The sequence below is a fragment of the Diabrotica undecimpunctata genome, chromosome 8 (assembly GCF_040954645.1).
Source record: "Diabrotica undecimpunctata isolate CICGRU chromosome 8, icDiaUnde3, whole genome shotgun sequence".
Classification (NCBI taxonomy): domain Eukaryota; kingdom Metazoa; phylum Arthropoda; class Insecta; order Coleoptera; family Chrysomelidae; genus Diabrotica; species Diabrotica undecimpunctata.
In genome coordinates, this window is record NC_092810.1 from 36,634,909 (window position 1) to 36,654,872 (window position 19,964).

Below are 19,964 nucleotides of genomic sequence, written 5' to 3' on the forward strand. Positions count from 1 at the left end.
TGCTTTTGTTAAGATGTGTTCCAGCGATCTGTTTGTTATTTAGTCTGATCCTGGTGCCTTTCTTTCTGGAATTTTTACCATCGAGTTAACACAAATTTTATTTAGAATTGATCTCGCGTGCGTACCTGACATTGAAAATCACCGGTCGCTTCAAGCGTTGTTTCTGGAAGAACGATTTATTCTAAGGAAAAATTGCTTAATAAACATTTGTGTTCAAAACTATCTCAGTTACATGTTTTATTAGAAACATTTTTTTCTACTGCCTACAGATTTTTGATAAATTGATTTTTTCCATTTCCCTCCCCTACGAGGGGGCGTTTTAGGGTGAAGCCGGTGGGTAAAACTTTTTTGCGTCGTTTTGAGATCCCTAAATTGACATTGACAGCAAAACTCAGCTTGTTCGTATGGTTTTTACTTTTAGAGGTCAAATCTCTGATGACTCTACTAGAATTCTTGCGGTTTTTCTGATCACCCTTGATTATTAGTCAGTTCTTCGTAACTTTCCTCCACTTCGTCTATGAAGTATTTCAATCTCTTTCGAGGATAGTCTTCATTACAACCGCAGCAATTGCGAAATCTATAGAGGTAACAGTCTGTTAAAAGCAATATATAAAATGTACTCCCAAAATAACCTATTATTCGATTTTACATTCACTAAAAATCTTGATATTGCGGCAGGATATTGAGAATTGTACAACATTCTAAAGTTTGATTGTTTGTATTTCCTTTCCAATGTAATTGGTATATTTCCAAAAATGCGTCCATCTTTTTATTTTCAGTCATATGACTCATAATCCAAGGCATGTTACTACTTCAAATTACCATCTATTGATCAAGAAATTGGCAATATAAAGTTATTGATACAATTTTTATTGTCTTTGTTATAAATAGACAATATTGATTTTTGCGGCATTTTAACTTTATCTAATAAATTGGCAAGTGGTTTTAATGGAAAATTTTCAATCTATAAAATTATATTTGTGCTTGCGGTATGTTTGAAATAATTTTTTCAAGGTGATAATAGTCGTGAAGTGAGTCAGCGGCAAACGACTATGTTGTTTATGTGGCAAATACAAATTACCCACATTTATATACGAGGACTGACCGCATTAAAACCTTTGATCTTTCAATATAATTTTTCATTGAATTCGTTAGAGCTCTTCTAATTCGTTTATTGTGGTGATTCACACTGTATTCTTCATTTTTTTACAGGTTGTCGTATTGACTTGTCTGTAGTTATAGTTTTTTTTTCTATTCCCTTTTATTTGTACATGGTTTTCTCCAGTTTTTCACTTTTATTATTTTAGTGACACTAATAACCTGTTTCTTACATCTCTCTTTAGATAATCGGTCGTACCTAAATTCGTCCCCAGGATTAAAACTACCCACTTGGCTAATTTGGTTGTTTCTTTGTAAGTTATTGTACAAAAATTCATACCACTATTAACAATAAAATTATAATGTAATATCAATAGATTTATTTTTATTTATTTACCCATTCACTTCAAGCATTCTTCTGACAGACTTCCAATCCAGATTTTCTAGTGCATTGCCTATCTTCGTTAAGGTCAAATTCTTGATGTCATAATTGCACACGATTTTTTTCAAATTAGTTAGAGCACGCATATATCCTCATAGCTTGTACGTAATCCGCCGTACGTAACCGTACGGCGAATGTGACCTACGTCGCCAAAATTTCAATATCTGGTTTCGCGTCTCTTCAGCATCGTGTTACGAACTACTTTCCGTACGATTTCCTCCAGACGTTTATCGTTTTGTTCGACGCTATGCTCAGAGGTTCGTACTCGATAGCTCCGTGAAGCTTGACTAGCTGTTTCGTGTTCTAAGGCAATGGTGAACGCTTTATCTAAAACTTTCGGTCTTGCTAGTTGTACAGCTTTGTGTAGTCACTGTCTCTGAACCCATTGATGAAGGTATCTACAGCAATTTCTTCCAATATGTTGTCTGGTGCCCCCGGATAAGCCAACAGCGCTATATGAGCAACATCTGCTTGAAATTCTTTAAAATTCTCACTAGCTCGTTGAATTCTACTTCTTATCTGTACTTTGTAGACTTGTTGTATCTTTTTGTTGTTGTAGACTTTTCTTGTTCTGTCCAATGATTTGCTGTCGCAATAGCTTCAATTTGTCTAAGGTATATCGACCAAGAAGACTTTCCATCAAATAGTTACAATTTGAATTTCATATGATGTGTCGTTTCGTCTCTAGGTCATTAGATAGCACTTTCGTCTTAGTTATCATGGTCTCTAATTATTTGGTTTTCTCTTCTACGTCTTCTATCTTGTCGTTTACATTTTTCTGTATCTTATCGAATGTTCTAGAAACTTCTTCAAATTTCTCATTGTTCTGACTACATACTTCGTCGAATCTTCTAGAAATATTTTCGAATTTCTCGTCATTTTGTCTCGCTGTTTTCTTAATAATTTCATCAGACGTTTCATCGAATCTTTTGGAAACACTCAAATTTATCATCATTTTTTCTAGAAGTTTCTAGACTGCTTCTTCTGCTGATTGAAAATGTCTTTGGGTCAACTCCACTCTTGTTGAGAACATTCTTCAGTCGTTCTTGGAGAATCTTCTTGGACCCGCTGCAGTCTTCATCGCGTTCTTCTAGTTGCTCACGCAACTGTTTTACTCTTTGGTCAGGCACACACGTATTTTCTAAATGTTCTTTTTTTACAAAGATCACTACCGAACTACGCGGATGTTCCCGACGAACAATACTATTCAAAATTTGAAGTCTTTTTCAAAAGTCACTGCTGAATTTATTTTTAAATCTCACAACATTTCAAGTCATCCGCCAACATTAGACATTCGCTATTTAGGAAATAGTAAGTGATATCGTTAACGAAGATATTAAAAAGAAGTGGAGAAGTGTAGCCTCCTTGAGGAACTCTAGATGTTACTGAGATACTATCAGACAGATGACAACCTATTTTGACTCTGACTTCTACCAGATGTAGAGTTTTTAATCCATTCTACAAACCTGATATGAAAGCCTATATTAATTAATTTGCCTAAAAGTATTTGGTGATCTACACGATCAAATGCTTTGAAAACATCTGTGTATATTGCATCTACCTGTTTACGTTCTTCCATTTGAGATAATATATCAGATTGATAGCAAACCAAGTTTGTTGCAATGGATTTTTTGCTATGCAGTGGATATTAAGCCTTTACATAACCAACAAACTTACTTTGCTATAAGACAGTCGAAGAGCTTAGGGATTGCAGATTGTATACAAATGCTACGATAATTTTCAATGTTGTCTTTCTGACCATTTTTAAATATAGGAAGAACATAACTTTATTTCCATGAAGAAGGAAACACAAAGGTTTCCAGAGATCTATTAAACAATATAACAAACGGCATTACAAGGGTACAGACACACTTTTTTAATAAAAAATTAGGCACTCCATCTGGGCCGGTAGTCAGCTTATTGGGCAGCTCATTTAAAATACGTAGAAGCAGAAAACATTATTTATTAAAAATAATTAATTACAATAATTAGTAGTTATATACAAATTAACCTTTGTAAAAATACGGTGCTTATACATTTAATGAAATTAAATCTTGAAATAGTTGTATTTTAATACTAAATTGATGGGTGCGTGGAATAGAAACTCCTATTAAATTTTTCGTGGAAATATTCGCGTGGGTTTGTGCTCCTTTCTATGCTGTTGCTCAGCCCACAAATTGGGTGGAAAACGGATTTTTTTTAGAGGAATAGACCTATTTGAATAGCGAGAAAATAATGGAAAGATGATGTAGATGGAAACGCAAAAAATCTCTTTGGCAGTCGATCGTGAATGAGAAGGGCTACAGACCGTAATGGATGGAGAGGTTTGCTAGGGGAGGCCAGGTCTCGAATTGGACTGTAGAGCCATAAGATGGAAGTGGAATTACAATAATTTTGCTGGCACTGTAGTATCTGATAATGGCATAATCGTAGTAGGTATACGAGCCCTAACAACTAAATGTTCGAACAAACGAAAATTTATTGAAGACGTTGATCTTCACGATCTTTCTTATTCGAACCAAAGAACGAGATCAATAATATATTAAACTTTATCATTAATAACAAAATATTGCAATGGTCCTATTTCTATAAACTTGAATTGCAGCGTTGGCGGCAAAATAAACGAAAATGTTGCATAACATCCTGCCACATAATGTTCAGAAAATTCAAAAAATTATCATTTTAATATGGGGTTATATGGTCACACGCCTTTATAACCGCGGCAATCCTGTCTGCCATTGTTTGTACTAAGGATTTACTTAAGTCAGGGTCGAAACTATCCCGTAATTCACCTAATTTACTCTTCAAATCGGGGGTAGTTCTCTGGGAATCATTACGCAATTTCTGTTTCATCTTATGCCACAATATCTCAATAACATTAAGGTTTGGACTTCGGAAGCCATGAGAGGACTTTATTGTTATTGTTTTCAAACCATTTTTTAGTTGATTTAGCTGTATGGCATTCAGCACCGTCCTGCTGGAATATAAAATTCAGGTCCTGGTAGACATCGTGAGCACTTGGTACATGGTATTTTTCAAAGTTTCTTGATACTTTGCTGCGTTAATTGTTCCTTCCACCACCTAATATCTTTCTAGACCCGCTGATGACACGCAGCCCCAAATCATAATTCCTTTGAGAAACATGCTTCATTATGACTTCTGATAACCCGTTTTCGAAAGTCTCGCATGCAAACATCAAATTTCGATTCGTCACTGAATATCACTCTGAACCAGTCATCAACGGTCCATGAAAACTTTAAGCAACTACTTCAATTGGGCAAGATCGTAGATTTCATGGACCGTTGATAACTGATCCAGAGTCATATTTAGTGACGAATCGAAATTTGATGCTTGCGTGGGAGACTTTCGAAAACGAGTTATCAGAAGTAAAAATGAAGCATTCCATAAAAATTGCCTCAAAAGAACTGTCAAGTTTCCCAAAGGAATGATGATTTGAGGGCAAATAAAAAACATGAATTTCGCATTTACTTTTTTTATAATTACAAAATTTCGCATTTATTTTTAACTACGAGTAAAACAACAAAAAACATTAATTAAAAGCTAACATCGTTGTAATTACAACATTAGACTCTTTAAGAGCTGTTCTTCGATCTGTCACTACAATATTGTATTTGCTGAAGAATCGTTCTACCCTGTTCGTTGGACTCCAGATGCTCTGTAATGCTGCTTTAGCAAATGACGGATAACTGCAATGTGTAGCAAGCAAAATATCCTTCACATTGGGATCTTCGTTTCTTCGTATCGATTGAAGGATTAATCTATGAAAGTGAGTATATCCATCTATGTACTCCAATATGTCATTGTTCTAAAAAAAGGAATTTTAGAAAAGCTTTCTGAGAGTACACTCGGGTTCACAGTAAAACTTGCAGCTATACATGGGTTAAATAACTGTCCAATGTGTAAGAAAGTCTCGTTTGTGTCTTTTAAAGTCATATGGAGAGTTAGTTTATTAAAGGCTTTGTCGTTTGCTTTCATAAGCATTTCTTTCAGTGTAGCGTCAATTTCTTCGTTTTCAGTAAGCAATCGAGATGTTTTTACATCAGAATAACCTTGGGGATGGTGTTCAAGTGGCGATTTTAAGTTCTCTAATTTGTTCCATAAAAGATGGGCGAATGGATAACTGGCTCCTTCCCAATCGTCTATTAATTTCATTAATTTTGGACAGAACTCGGTGGTGAAGGTCATTTGAATTTCTAGTTTACGTCTGAAAGTTTCATCGGCGTAATTGTCTTTGAGAAATTTAATACCGGAATTTTCATTCTCCCACACATCAAAAAAATTGAGTATGTGATTAAGATATTCACTTAGATACGACACTGCTGAGAAGCAAAAGTTCCATCTAGTTACAACTGGTGCTGGATAAAGTTTTGCCAGATTGGGCACGTTTTCTTTCAAATAATTCAAGTAAGAGTTGTTCATTTTTCTTGAAAGACAAAAGGCTGACTTGACTTTTGCTGTAAACATGGTTAACTCCTTGAACTCTGCTACAAAAACATCACCAACAAGATTAACTTTATGAGCCCAGCACTGGTAATGTATCTATAATTGTCTGTGAACACGTTGATGTATTGGCAGTATCAAGGAAGTTAACTGCAGAAAGTTTCGTCTGCTACTACTACAATGGGCTTGTCTTTCAGTTGTTCCTTTGTATTGGCTTTTTCAGACAGCCCACACCCTGGCACTACCTTTTTCCTTAAAGTGTCCGCACATGGAAGAGCACCCGATCCCGGCACATATTAAGCAATATATTCACGCACAGCTGGATGATCCAATTTCTGAAGTGGAATGTTGGCTTTCAGACACATACTAATTGTTTCGTCCACAAAAGTATCATTTTCTTCTTTTGCTCGTTTCTGTATTTCAAAGCCACTAGCAATTGACATTTGTCGCTTAGTTTCTGAAGTAGATGCTATAGAATTTTTCTTGTTAATGTGGTTAGTCGACTTCACATGTTTCTGCAGTGTGTCCTTTTTATTACCTTCCAAACGAGTATTATACAATACTTATGTACACATCAAAATATTTGTGTCACACACATATAGGCCATCTGTTGCAAATTCTTTGACTCGATCACTCAAAATTGTTTTAGGGCGTCCCATTTTAGGGGATACTTTAAGTAACTTTATTTTACTATGAAAACTTTTTTGATAGACTATGTTCTCACTCAGTAAAAATTGACGGAATGAGCACTGATTGTCCAGGTTGACTAATATATATGCTTAGAAAATAAGAATTAGCCGACTTTTATCCCTACTTAGATTTTTACCAATACAAAAGCCCGAAATGCAGATAAGAACAGTCGGCTTATTTATATTTCTCAAAGAATCAACATTGAAAAATATCAATTCCTTATCTTTATCTATTTAACCCCTAACTGGTATGGCGGGGTCACTTTAGACCCCAAAAAAAATGGTTATTAAAATTCCAGAAAAAGGAACACCTGGCAACGCCGCCGTCCAGCTATTCGTCTGTGGCGTTGAGTACATTACTTGAACGTAGTCGCTGCAGTTGACTTTGTACTTTGTTGAGTGTTAGACGTCGATAGGGTCAAAATTGACCCAGCCATACCTTAAAAAGGCCAATTGTCAGTGATTTAGTTTTAAATAATTATGGCTAATTCAAGTGTCAGAACGAGACCCTTGACACAACAGGAGTTAGAAGACATAGCTGAACAGATTGGTGACAGCGATTTCGACATATCTGATGCAGAGATAATTGTTAGTGAGCATGATACTGACTCTGAAGCTGGTGATCAAAGTGACACTGGGAATAATAATGATCAAATCTTAGGTACCGAATCGAGTAGTGAGGATGACAGTAGTGATAACGAACAGCAAAGTTACTATTACGGGAGAAATAGAAAAAAATGATCAAAGCAAGCTCCTGCGTCGAGCCTAACTCGTGCAACAAATATCGTGTCACATGTACTAGGACTTGCTGGACCAGCACGAATAAACAAACCTATGACTCCTGCTGAAGCATTCCAACTGTTAGTTGATGATAAAATAATTGACCAGATTATTGAGAGAACCAACGAAAAAATAACCAGTTTGCAAACAAATTATGGAGATAACGCTTTAGGATGCAGTACAATAAACCATGTTGACAAAATTGAAATGTTAGCATTTTTTGGTCTTCTGTATTTGGCAGGCGTGTTCAAATCAAACAATGAAGATATAAATTCTCTCTTTGCAACTGATGGTACTGGTCGTGATATATTCCGTTTCGTAATGACAGCAAAAAGGTTTAGTTTTTTACTGACATCTTTGAGATTTGACGAACCGCAAACTAGAGACCAGCGTATTGTAAATGGAGACAAGCTGGCAGCAATTTCTGAAATTTTTTACCATTTTGTAAATAACTGTCAAACTAATTATTCGTGTGGAGAATACGTAACAGTGGATGAAATGCTCGTCGGTTTCCGTGGAAAATGTGAATTTAGAATGTATACAAAGAGTAAGCCTGAAAAATACGGACTCAAAATAATGTGCCTGTGTGACGCCCGTACTCATTATCTAATCAATGCCTTTGTTTATACTGGAAAACAAGATGCAATACCTAATCCAGAAAAGCTATCCATACCAACACTAAATGTTCTTTCGCTCGCTGCACCAATAGTAAATTCCAATCGCAATGTAACTGGTTTTCTTCACTAGAGCTTGTTGAAGAGCTACGCCGCTGTAAACTTACTTACGTTGGTACTATGCGGAAAAATAAAAGAGATTTGCCAATAATCAACGTCCGGTTTATTCATCTATTTTGGGATTTACTAAAGACGTGACACTGGTGTCCTACGTACCGAAAAAAAACCGATCCGTTTGTCTAGTGTCCAGTCTCCATCATAACAACAAAGTATTGGAGACAGCTAAGAAACTACCGGATATTATAGACTTTTACAACATTACCAAAGTTGGGGTGGATGTACTGGATCAAACTTGTGCCAACTACAAAGTAGGACGGCATACTAGAAGATGGCCACACGCTATTTGGTTTCGAATTATGGATGTTGCTGGTGTCAAAGGACATGTTTTATATAACGCTGCTAATCCAGAATCTGGGTTGACACTGCAAAAATTCTTGATTGGTTTAGGTAAACAGCTAATACACAATCACTTAGTTCGGCGTGCTGTTATGGTAAATATTTCCAGAGAATTGAGAGAACTTATTCGTCGAGTTGGCCACATCCCGGTAGACGACCAAAACCAGGCAAGGCAAAGAGCTCCTAAACGTGGGAGATGTTGTATTTGCCCACGTAATGATAATAAATAATCACTTAGATGTAATAAGTGTGAAAAATATATATGCAAAAACCATTGTGTTACATCAAATTTTTGTAGTAGGTGTAATATTGAGTAGTTATCATCATGTTCATACTTGTTTGTTAAATTTTTTGTATATAATTAAATATTTCTCATTTGGTTTTTGATCCTTTATTTAAACATTATTTAATAAGAATTTATTACTTTTTGAAAATACACGTGTGTTTTTTCGTTATTTTTTGAGATTTTTTACGTGGAGTGGTTTTTTAAGTCAACCCCATATATTTCTTTCTAGCAGTAAGTGATATAGAATTTTTTGGTTTATGCAGTGATATAATCATAAATATAATACTTTTTTATTATAATTTGCTTAATTTTTTGTTTATTTACATAAAAAAATCCAAAGGTCAAATATGACCCTGCCATACCTTATTTGTATTTTTTTCTTGCCATACCAGTTAAGGGTTAATTATGAACAATGAAAGATCCTCCTGTTTCAACACACGTTACAACAATAAACAATCCTTTCAAAAATTACAATAGAAAACTTTCCTAAAAATCTTTCCATACCTGCGTAACTACCTACCTATTTAGGGGTGAGTTGAGCACCTGCAGATATTTTGCGGAAATAAACAAAAACTCCATATTTCGCATTTATCGCATTTATGTTCAAATTTTCGCCGAAATTCGCATCTATTCAACAATTTTAAGTGGTATTTGATTAGTGAATTGAAAATTAAATACTTAATTATTAACTTCAAAACATTTCTATGATGACTAATGAGCAAATGATAAATGTAAGTGAATTAACAGAAAATAAAACTATACAGTCATTCAGTAAATAGTATATAATATGTATTTTAAGATATGATATTTAGTAATTTTGTTAAAAACGTTTGCTTTTATCTAAGGTCAAAGTGAAATAAACTTATATACTGTAGATTTTTCAACAAAAAATTGTATTCTTAGAATAAATATATGATATGATGCAACGCCAGTATAGAAAATTCGCTTCAAAAAGACGCCGAAATGTCTACAGAAAACGTATAGGTTTTCTTTATACATATCACGACATTGTTTTATTGACCATAGAACACAATGGCAATCGCTGTGACATGTTACACGTTTCCATCTCTATATTCATTTCACAGTAGGTATAATTCTCGTAATTGTCACATTGACATTAAAAATTTCAAACGAAGTTCTGAAAGAATAAACAAATAATTAATAAAATGCCTATTACGTTGTATACCTTCCAAGAAAAAGTGCAACTTGTAACATAATACTTTCCGGGTCATTCGATACGCGAAGTAATTGATTTATTTATTGTTTCCTTCGAAAATAGACCCCCACCAAGTGTTACAACAGTTAAAAATACCATTAAACATTTTCAAACTTCAGGATGTGTAAACAGTTGTAAAAATTATCATGAAGGTAATGAACCACGTGTTAGACCTGTCGATGAGGAGCGTCAAAACAGGGATATTGATATTTGTGCTTTTGTGGAAGATAGTGAACCCTGCAATAGTGTACAAATTGCTAGGAAAGTTAACGTGAATGCTCGAACTGTCCAGCGAGATGGGTATCACTGTTTTAAGATACAACCATCACAAGAACTGTTTCCGGAAGATAACTTTAGGCGGATGGAGTTTTGTAAATTTATGTTAGATAAACAGAATGAAAATGTACACTTTTAAAATATATTTTATTTTCCGACGAATCTTTATTTTCATTACATAAAAAACAATCCATCCGTTGCAAGGTATTATTCTCGGAAAAATAAGCACCTCAGTGTTGCAGTGCGAACGCAGCATCCGCAAAAGTTAAATGTTTGGACTGGGATGTTAGGCGACCATATTGTCGGTCCATTTTTTATCGACGGAAACCTAAACGGGTCCAAATATTTACAACTTTTACAGAATGAGATCATTCCGGCAGTTCGACGCCTTCCCGTTAATTTTCAGGAGGTTTATTTCCAACAGGATGGGTGTTCGGCTCACAACACTAGAGCAACTATTGACTTCCTCAATCAAACGTTTCCTGATCGACTGATAAGTACACGTGGTACAATTAAATGGCCCGCTAGATCCTGTGACTAAGCGCCTAACGATTTCTTTTTTGGGGTTTTCTCAAAGAAAACATTTATAGGCATCAGTTTGAAAGGGCCACAAACCTAGTCGAATTAAGGGCAAAAATACTTCATTTCTCTGCAAGCATTACACCAGCCCTACTTCAAAATATGAGGATAAATCTGTATGACAGATTTGGTTACTGTTTAGCACAAGGAGGTGGAATATTTGAGCCCTTAATTCATTAATCTACTTTTCTAATTTTTATTTTTTGTTAGGTACATTTTACGAAGTTTGTAGGTTCTTAATTAGGTACCTAGTATTTTTTATGTTTAAGTTTGGAAGAATTTTATTGTTATTTTTTATTTAAAAGTACAAACGATTCTTATTCTGATTTTTTTTCTTCTTTCTTGTCTTATTGTTATAAGTTTTGTCCATAAAATTTGTACAATTTTCAGTGACAATAAAGCATATTACATATTTACTTACTTTTTTATTTTTATTGCTATTAAGGCTAAAAAATAAAAAAAAAATTAGTTTTAGAACATTATAATAAATATACTCTAGAGATGGGATGGCAATAAATCTTAATTCCTATGGTCAACAAAACAATGTCGTTATCTGTATAGGCCTATAATAACCAAAAAATTTGAGATACCAGGATCACAGTCTCGAACAGGGATTAAATCGTAAATGGAGCTCGATGCCCGAACAGGCAACAGAAATTACTAAACCTTAGCGTAAACAATAAGAAAAAGTTTTCTTATTGATCAATAAATAGAGTTGTAATTTAATAATTCAAAATATTTATTGACAATTTTTATACAAAATAAACAAATAAAATACAAGTAAAGTCAACTGTAAACAATGTATTTACATGTCAAACTAAAAACACACAGTTTAGTGTTATCTGTATAATTATCTAAATAAATACCCAAGTAACATACTTAAACAACGCCAGCATTGTTACTGTTCCCATTAACGTGCATAATAATATCTAGGTATCGCATGGAAAACACTAAACCTTGTTTAAATATATATGCTTAAATATTAACAATACGTATTAAAAAATGACGTCATTTTATTATTTAACTCTTTTATTTGCTAATCTGTCTAAAGACTCAAGCAGGTTCGGCGATTTCTAATGATGATTAACCTATAGATTATAGATGATGATCAGTTTCTAGACAGTTAGATATCTCCATTGTCAAAAGAGATACAGGGAAAACTTTCATAGCAAAATTATGTACAGAATGTATCCAAACTACTACTATCAAGACGAAAGATAAAGCCATTAAAGGCAAATATACCATACGATCGAAAATGATACATGAATCATAAATCGACAGGGCAAGTGTCGTACTTTACTTTTAACTACTACTTATAGATGCAACACAAAAATTATGCATTTGATAAGGACAGACGAAATAATATTTTGAGTCATGCAGTTATGATTGCTGAAAGTATTGAAGGCTTGAAATGAAGGCTATAACAAAGAAAGGCAACAGACAAGGAATAAAAATAAATGCAAATAAAACAAAAATAATGCCTGTCGCACGCAATCTAAATCAGATTAGCATGTTTATAAATAAGAAGCAATACATAAAAATCTTCTCACAAATTTCACTATATCTTGTAATGTTCTATATCCCATCCAAGGTAAAAATCAGCAGCATACTTTAAACACGAGGAAATTGGCTAGTTTCCATACTCATACGCAACATATCAGTCTCTCCTACACCTGCGCAAACAGTTGCTACTCCTTGCTACTATAGAAAATGTCACACTGAGAGTGCAGTACGGGTAAGATACGGCAATACTTTTCTTATGGAGAATAAACGCGCAGGGTTGTCGGTTTTCTCCAGCTGTTGATTGCTCATTGTCTCACAGGACCGGCTTGGATAAAATGCATCTGCCGGCAGTACGAGTAAAATATTTTATATCATGTATACGTATACAGTAGAATAAAAAGGCATTGATGAGTTATTGACAACGAAAACTATGAATTTTGCATATAAAACGTCACCATGAGATATACAATTGAATCATATTCATAAGAGTAACATTTGAACACCTCTTTACAAGAACAACATACAATAACTGTAGTTTTAATGTTTTACATAAAATAGAAAAAACCTACATAATTTCTAGGAAAGAATTTGGAAACTTGGAAATGATATTATTTATAAATATTATATATAATATTCAAATTTACAATTCTTTCATACAAATTAGATTTTTTCTATTGTATGTAAAATATTAAAAATACAGTTATGTTGTTTCTATAAATAGGTCTTCATTTCTTTTGTAAAACTTCTGGTACAAATTACCATCATTAACATAATCACCTAAATATGGCCATAAACTTGTTTGTCATAATTAGTATTTGATAAACTCCAAGCTTTCCCTATTTCACCCCCTACCCATTCTTGGGGTGAAAGTGCTTTTGGAAAACGAAACTACACTTCAAAATTTAGTCCGAGTTTCAACAGAGAGCATGGAGTCCCATAAGTTTAAATCCGGTGAATTATTTAACGGTTGCGCTAAACTCGTAGTGTTAAATGTGTTGTGTTTTTTACAAAATACGGAACAACTTAATGTAAGTGCTGCTGTAAGACGTACTTCGTTGATGACTGGTGTTAGGGAAAAAATCATTTACAATTTCAAAAAAGAAAAAGAACAGAGTGGAACGTTGAAATCGCCAAAAAAAACGTAAAAAACGAGTGTGTCAATCAAATTCTAGAATATTCACATATGACGAGGGTGTAAGAAGTATTCTACGGAGAATTGTTCATTGTGAATTTTTCACGAAAAATTTGCCGCCATTCTTAAAGCATATACATAACTTCATACAAGGTAATGAGAATATACAGCCGTTGTCTCTTTCTACTTTATACAGACTTCTGAAAGATATTGGATTTGTTTATAAGAAACGTGGCTGAAGAAGCATCATGGTGGAGCGAGAGGATATTATTCATTGGCGCCATAATTATTTGAGAACTATACGACGTTTGCGAAAAGACCATTGCAATATCATATATTTGGACGAATCGTGGGTTAATGTTGGCCAATCTATAAATTACGAATGGTGCGATACTACGATACAAAACAGTCGTGATGCTTTTCTCAAAGGTTTAAGTACTGGCATAAAAGCACCTACTAAACGAGGTCCACGATATGTTTTATTGCATGCAGGTTTTTCAGGAGGTTTCCTTCCTGGCACACAGCGGGTTTTTCTGGCAAAGAAAAATGATGGCGACTATCACGATGAAATGGATGCCGCATATTTTGAGTCGTGGTTTAAGGAGACATTAATGTCAAATTTACCAAATAATGGTCGCAGGAATGTCATTGTAATGGACAATGCATCGTACCACTCCCGTAAAGAGAGATTCCCTAACAATTCCTGGAATAAAGCTGCAATCAAGGAATGGCTAGTGGAAAAAGACATTTTTTTCGAGGAGCCTTATTTGAAATCCGAGCTATTAGAAGCAGCGCGTGCTTTTAAAGATCAATACGATAAGTATCATCTTGATGAGTATGCTTCACAACATAATGTTTATATTTTAAGGCTTCCTCCATATCACTGCGAATTGAATCCTATAGAAATGGTGTGGAACCAAGTTAAGCGATATGTAGGTACCCATAATACCACTTTTAAAAACGACGAGGTACGCCAGTTGATCGACGACGGTTTCGCACGCGTCACAGAGCAAAATTGGCGCAATTATGTCACTCATGTTGTTGAGAAAACGGAAACTGAGATGTGGATAGCGGACAACCTGCAAGATGACGTAGACCAATTGATAATACACGCGAACACAGGGGAGAGTAGCGAAAGCGAATCCGACATCTCGGATGTAGAGGACGACTTTAGTATAATTAATTGAATATCTGTGAGTAACCTCGATTATTTTACACTGTATAACCAATAAAATGCATTTACCAGTCCAATCAGAGTATGGGCTTTTCGGATATTGGGCTGGGTGCACGGAAATCGAGTTCCCGGAGGTTCCACCCTGTATATTTATAGCTACCAAGAAATGTAATTTAAAATATATTTGTTAGTTTAATAAAGTATAAATATAATATAATATTAAATAACTTACACTATAAACCTTATACCTGCTCATCTGGTCAAGTGTGGGCAAGGAACACCATTATCCCATATGGAATATCACAAGGTTTCGCTGAAAACTACCAGGTTGCTATGCCAAGGAACTAGGTAAACTTATGTTGTGTGTAAAAAATGCGAGACTGCATTATGTTTTAACAAGGACAAAAACTGCACTTCAGATTTCCACAAAAAAAAATTTCATAGTAGGTGTTAAAATTTCGCAGTGATTCAAGTGCGCAACTTGTTTTTTTAATAACATCGCCGGGATTAAAAAATGTGCAAAGCTTTTTCGATATTCCCGTTCCTGATAATTTTTCACATATTTATAAAAGAAAAAGTTTTTCTTGGATATTGGGCTGGGTGCACGGAAATCGAGTTACCGGAGGTTCCACCCGGTATATTTATAGCTATCAAGAAATGTAATTTAAAATACATTTGTTAGTTTAATAAAGTATACAGTTTTATAATAAAATTCTCGCTAAAAACTTAAGGTCTTTTTATTCAAATTCATGCCTCTTATTTGGCTACTTGAAGGCAATTATTTTATCAATATATTATTTTATAATAAATAACAGAGCCCGGCGTAGAGATCTGGGTACGGTTCTGTGACTACCACTTGAACCTGTTTGTATCGCCAAGCACAAGGCGTGAAATCCGGCAACTGTGCATTCCTATATTAGCCGTACTGCACTCTCGGTGTGACATTTTCTATAGGTGCTACTCTCTCGTACATGTCTCTCACAATGTTCACATATTCACCGAGGATTTCTTTCCTATTGACCGCCCACCAAAGAATCACTCGAGGAACTCTTCTCAAGATCAATTCCGTGAAATCTTTGTTTCTTTATCCCTTGTTTTTTCATCGGCTATCCTATAATGAAAATTGCATTCTATGAAAAAAAAACCAAACTTATTCCTCTCTCTCCAAAAGTTGTCCATACTTCTCCAGTGATATAACCTGGTCCAACTGCTTTACCTTTCTAGATTTTTTGAAATGCTTGATTAACTTTGACCACTGCTGTTACTGTTACAACTTTAAAATGTAGGTATTTTGAAGATTGCCAAATAGTTTATAGACAGAACGAAGAAAGAATGAAAAGAATGTTACAATATGATCAGAAATAGCGAAAAACTTTTAAGTATTAAGTATTAATGGTACATTTCGTAGGACGCATTTAACAAGAAGAGATGTAAACTTCTATACTGCGTTTCAAACGTTAGATTCAGTGTGGTTTTAAATTGCAAGCGGGTTTGCCATATTTCGTCCATTCTGTGAATTATCATAAATAAATTTTCCTTTTGAATTCCACAGCAGATAACAGCGATAATCCTGTAGAACTACCTGCCTAATACTTTCATTTGCTTCTTTTCTTCTTCTTTCTTCTCGCTTCTTTCTTTTTCTCTGCGGTCATCCAACAATTAATAATTTTCCGACGGTACTGAATAATTATTTTTTCATTCAATTCACTCGTGAACGGTCAACAAATAAATATGTTAATAAAAAACATTTATAGTGTTTCAGAGTATTTTGTGTTAGGTCATTTTAAAAACAATAATTAAGGATGTAAAAAATCCTAACCATACAAAAAAAAAATTTATTAAACCTGCGAGATTGAATTATTGTTTTGAAACTTGACTAATAATAAAATAGCCCAAAACGTCAGCACTATAAATGTTTTTTATTTATACGTAGCTAATATAAAAATCGGGCATATTATGCGAAATTAATCCAGATATGCTCTCCTTCAAGCCATCCTGCAAGGAAAAATATTTGGAAAACGAGGTCCAGGAAGAAGAAGAACATATTGGTTAAAGAACCTCAGAATCTGGTTCAATACAACATCTGTGCAGCTTTTCCGCGCTGCTGCAGATAAGATAAAGATTGCCATGATGATCGCCAACATTCGTAACGGATAGGCACATCAAGAAGAAGAAGAATATAAAAATTTGTACGGAAGCTGTTTGTTGCATTTGTTTTATAATATAATGGGGAAATAAATGTTTATAATAACTGGTCGAATATCATCATCCACCATGTTGTGTTTTATACAATTTTTCCATTTTTCTTGGGTAACTTGTGAGTAATCTTCCGTAATTAAATTCCTAACTTCTTCTTAAGTGTTTTTTTTTGTGTGTGGCAATATATCTTTTTACTTCGCTCCATACCAACTCTAGAAGCAAAGAATTTTCAAATTGTTTTGTGTAATATCTTGAATTATATATCGATTTTAATTTGCCCTATAACTGTTGACAACTTCCATCAGTTCTGTTTTTAAATAATTCTCTTCAAAAAATATATCTTTCGATATAAGCCATGTTGTAATTTCTCCTTTATTGAAAGCAGTGTTAGGAACTTTCTCCAATTTCCTGCTGTAATAAGGAGTATTATCCATCACTACAACTGTTTTTCTTCTGGCAAATTAGGAATTATGTTATATTTGAACCGATTTTCAAAGAGTGGACCATCCATTTCGTCATGGTAATCTTGGGTGTTTTTCTTTGCCAGAAAAGTCAGTTCTGCTCTATTAACAAACCCATTTTCACATCCTGCATGTAGGAGGACAAAACGAGCACCACGAGCTACAGGGACTTTAAAACCTGTAGTCAGGACACGAACAAGTGCATCTCTATGCGATTTAATGGACGTCTACCCATACTTTTGATACACTGTGGCCTACGTTTACCCATGACTCATCTAAATAGACGATATTGTAGCCTTTTTTGCAGCGTTTTTAAACTTAAACTCGATATCGCACAACAAACGATATAGTGTGCTTCTTAAACAATTGAGCAAATGTTCCGCAGCGGTTACTGTAGCCAAAACAGAGTTGATACCGCTCTTTTCTGTCTCATCGTATTTATTTTCACGAGATCATACAATTTTACCGATTTCAAGCTTTTTCTTCGGTTGTTGGAAACCAGCAGGTGATGTATACTCCTCGAGCACTTTGTAAATACTTCTTTCAGAAACACAACTTATTTCGGACATTAAGCATTATTATATTTGATAATGAATCATTACCACGGCGACCCAAATGATAGTTAGTAAGATTAATGATTATCTGCTTTTCTGAAACACTGAAATGTAGTCCGCGTTTCCGTGGAACAATTACGTGCGCCATTACTAAATTTAAAATCCACAAGGAAACTAGTTCCTGTAGTTGGCTGTATACCATATATTAAAAATTTTTTAATAAAATCCTTTATAAAAAGGTATATAAAAACCCAGTCGGGCTATGTTAAATAGACAAAACGTTTTCGGAATAAATATTCCATCATCAGTGTCAGGTTAATACATGAATGTAGCCACTAAATATGGGGGTAAAAACCCTTTAAAAATTACTAATTGAAATTTAGTTTACATTATTTCTTGTATAAAATTAAATGGTAAAGTTACCGTTGGATTGGTAACATGGCGACATATGACTCTACATTAAGTTGCAAGTCCTGAGACGGTATGTCTACGAGGACTTTATGAAAGCAACTCTTCAAGCAACAAAGCAACAAAAAAATTTCAATTAGTAATTTTTAAAGGGTTTTTACCCCCATATTTAGTGGCTACATTCATGTATTAACCTGACACTGATGATGGAATATTTATTCCGAAAACGTTTTGTCTATTTAACATAGCCCGACTGGGTTTTTATATACCTTTTTATAAAGGATTTTATTAAAAAATTTTATTACTAAATTTATCCAAACTCATAAAAAATAACATAACCGACACTATAGAAATAATAGCAATTTTCAAAGCTACTGCAACTCTATAGATTTTAATACTAATGAGATCATTATGGGAAACGTTATTAAATATGTTTTCTATTTCTAGGAAGTAATTATTGACCTATTAATTCCCATTATTCATTATGGCAGTCATTAAAAAGAAATTCTTTACTATTCATGTAATTACTAAAATTCCATTTCTTCTAATACATACTAAAAATCTAATTTTTTGACGGAATTGTTGACATTCTCTGATTGAATGTTGTTCCTATGGTTGCTGCCGTGAAGAGCGGCAACGTTGTCAAGAAAATTTTCATTTGGTTTGCATGGCCGTATCCTTCGTACACTGCATCGCATGTCTGAAGTACGCTATAGGTATCATCATTGCGGGAAAAGGGATCCGATAACAAAGTGCTCCGGCTAAAAATATAAAAGACTGGACATGATAGGATACCTATCACCCACTGCTAAAAATCACACAAGACAGAGATCCATTTGCCGTAATGATGAACAACCTTCGACAAACAAAGAGGAAATCTACACAAGAAGAATTTTTCTACAAAACTTTTTCTATATCTATTCTGATAATGTAGATGCTGACGTCCGGACGCATATATATTCCAGGGGATAAATGGAAGCTTCTAACATATTTTACGTATAATTCAACCAAATTTAGTGACGTTTTGTTTGTGATCCCTTATTTATGTGTATCTTTTTCACATCTGTACGTATTATATGATTAATACTAATCGTTTTTTATTTTTCTAGGAATTAAAAGATTGCAAGAGCCAGATGACCGATTTGACCAATCAGTGGTATCAGGCCATCCGTATATCACCCGATCAGTCTGACGAGGACAGCGCTAATACGGGAAGATCTAGTATATCGAGCATCGTTCGTTGACTATCGAATATATTTAACAATAGTTTACCGTTATATCCATATAAGAAACAGTATTGAAAGGCAAAATATGTCGCTAGTCAGATAAACATATTGTACTTATCAATTTTTGCTGAATAAATTATCTAAAAGAGTCTGTTTTATTATTTTCAATAAAAAATACTTTGTATATGAACTCCTGGTAGGTTTTAGCGTTGATTGAATAACCCAAATAGATCCGCAACGCATATGGAGAGAAACGTGCAACCCAAAAAATTAAAATTTCATCAAGAATCAGCGACTCTAGTGGATATTTCGGGAAACAACTAGTTACGAATTTGCGCTCATACGAGAAT

At 34.3% G+C, this 19,964-nt stretch overlaps 1 protein-coding gene across 1 annotated transcript in view; it reads left to right on the plus strand.

Moving 5' to 3' along the window:
• Nhe1 (Na[+]/H[+] hydrogen exchanger 1) overlaps nucleotides 1-19,762 on the plus strand; it is a 31,644-nt gene extending 11,882 nt beyond the window's left edge. The window contains exon 2 of the mRNA XM_072540080.1: nucleotides 19,498-19,762. Coding sequence (XP_072396181.1) covers nucleotides 19,498-19,632 — 135 coding nt within the window. The 3' untranslated portion in view covers nucleotides 19,633-19,762. The remainder of the gene's footprint in view (nucleotides 1-19,497) is intronic.
• Nucleotides 19,763-19,964: the final 202 nt, after the last annotated feature.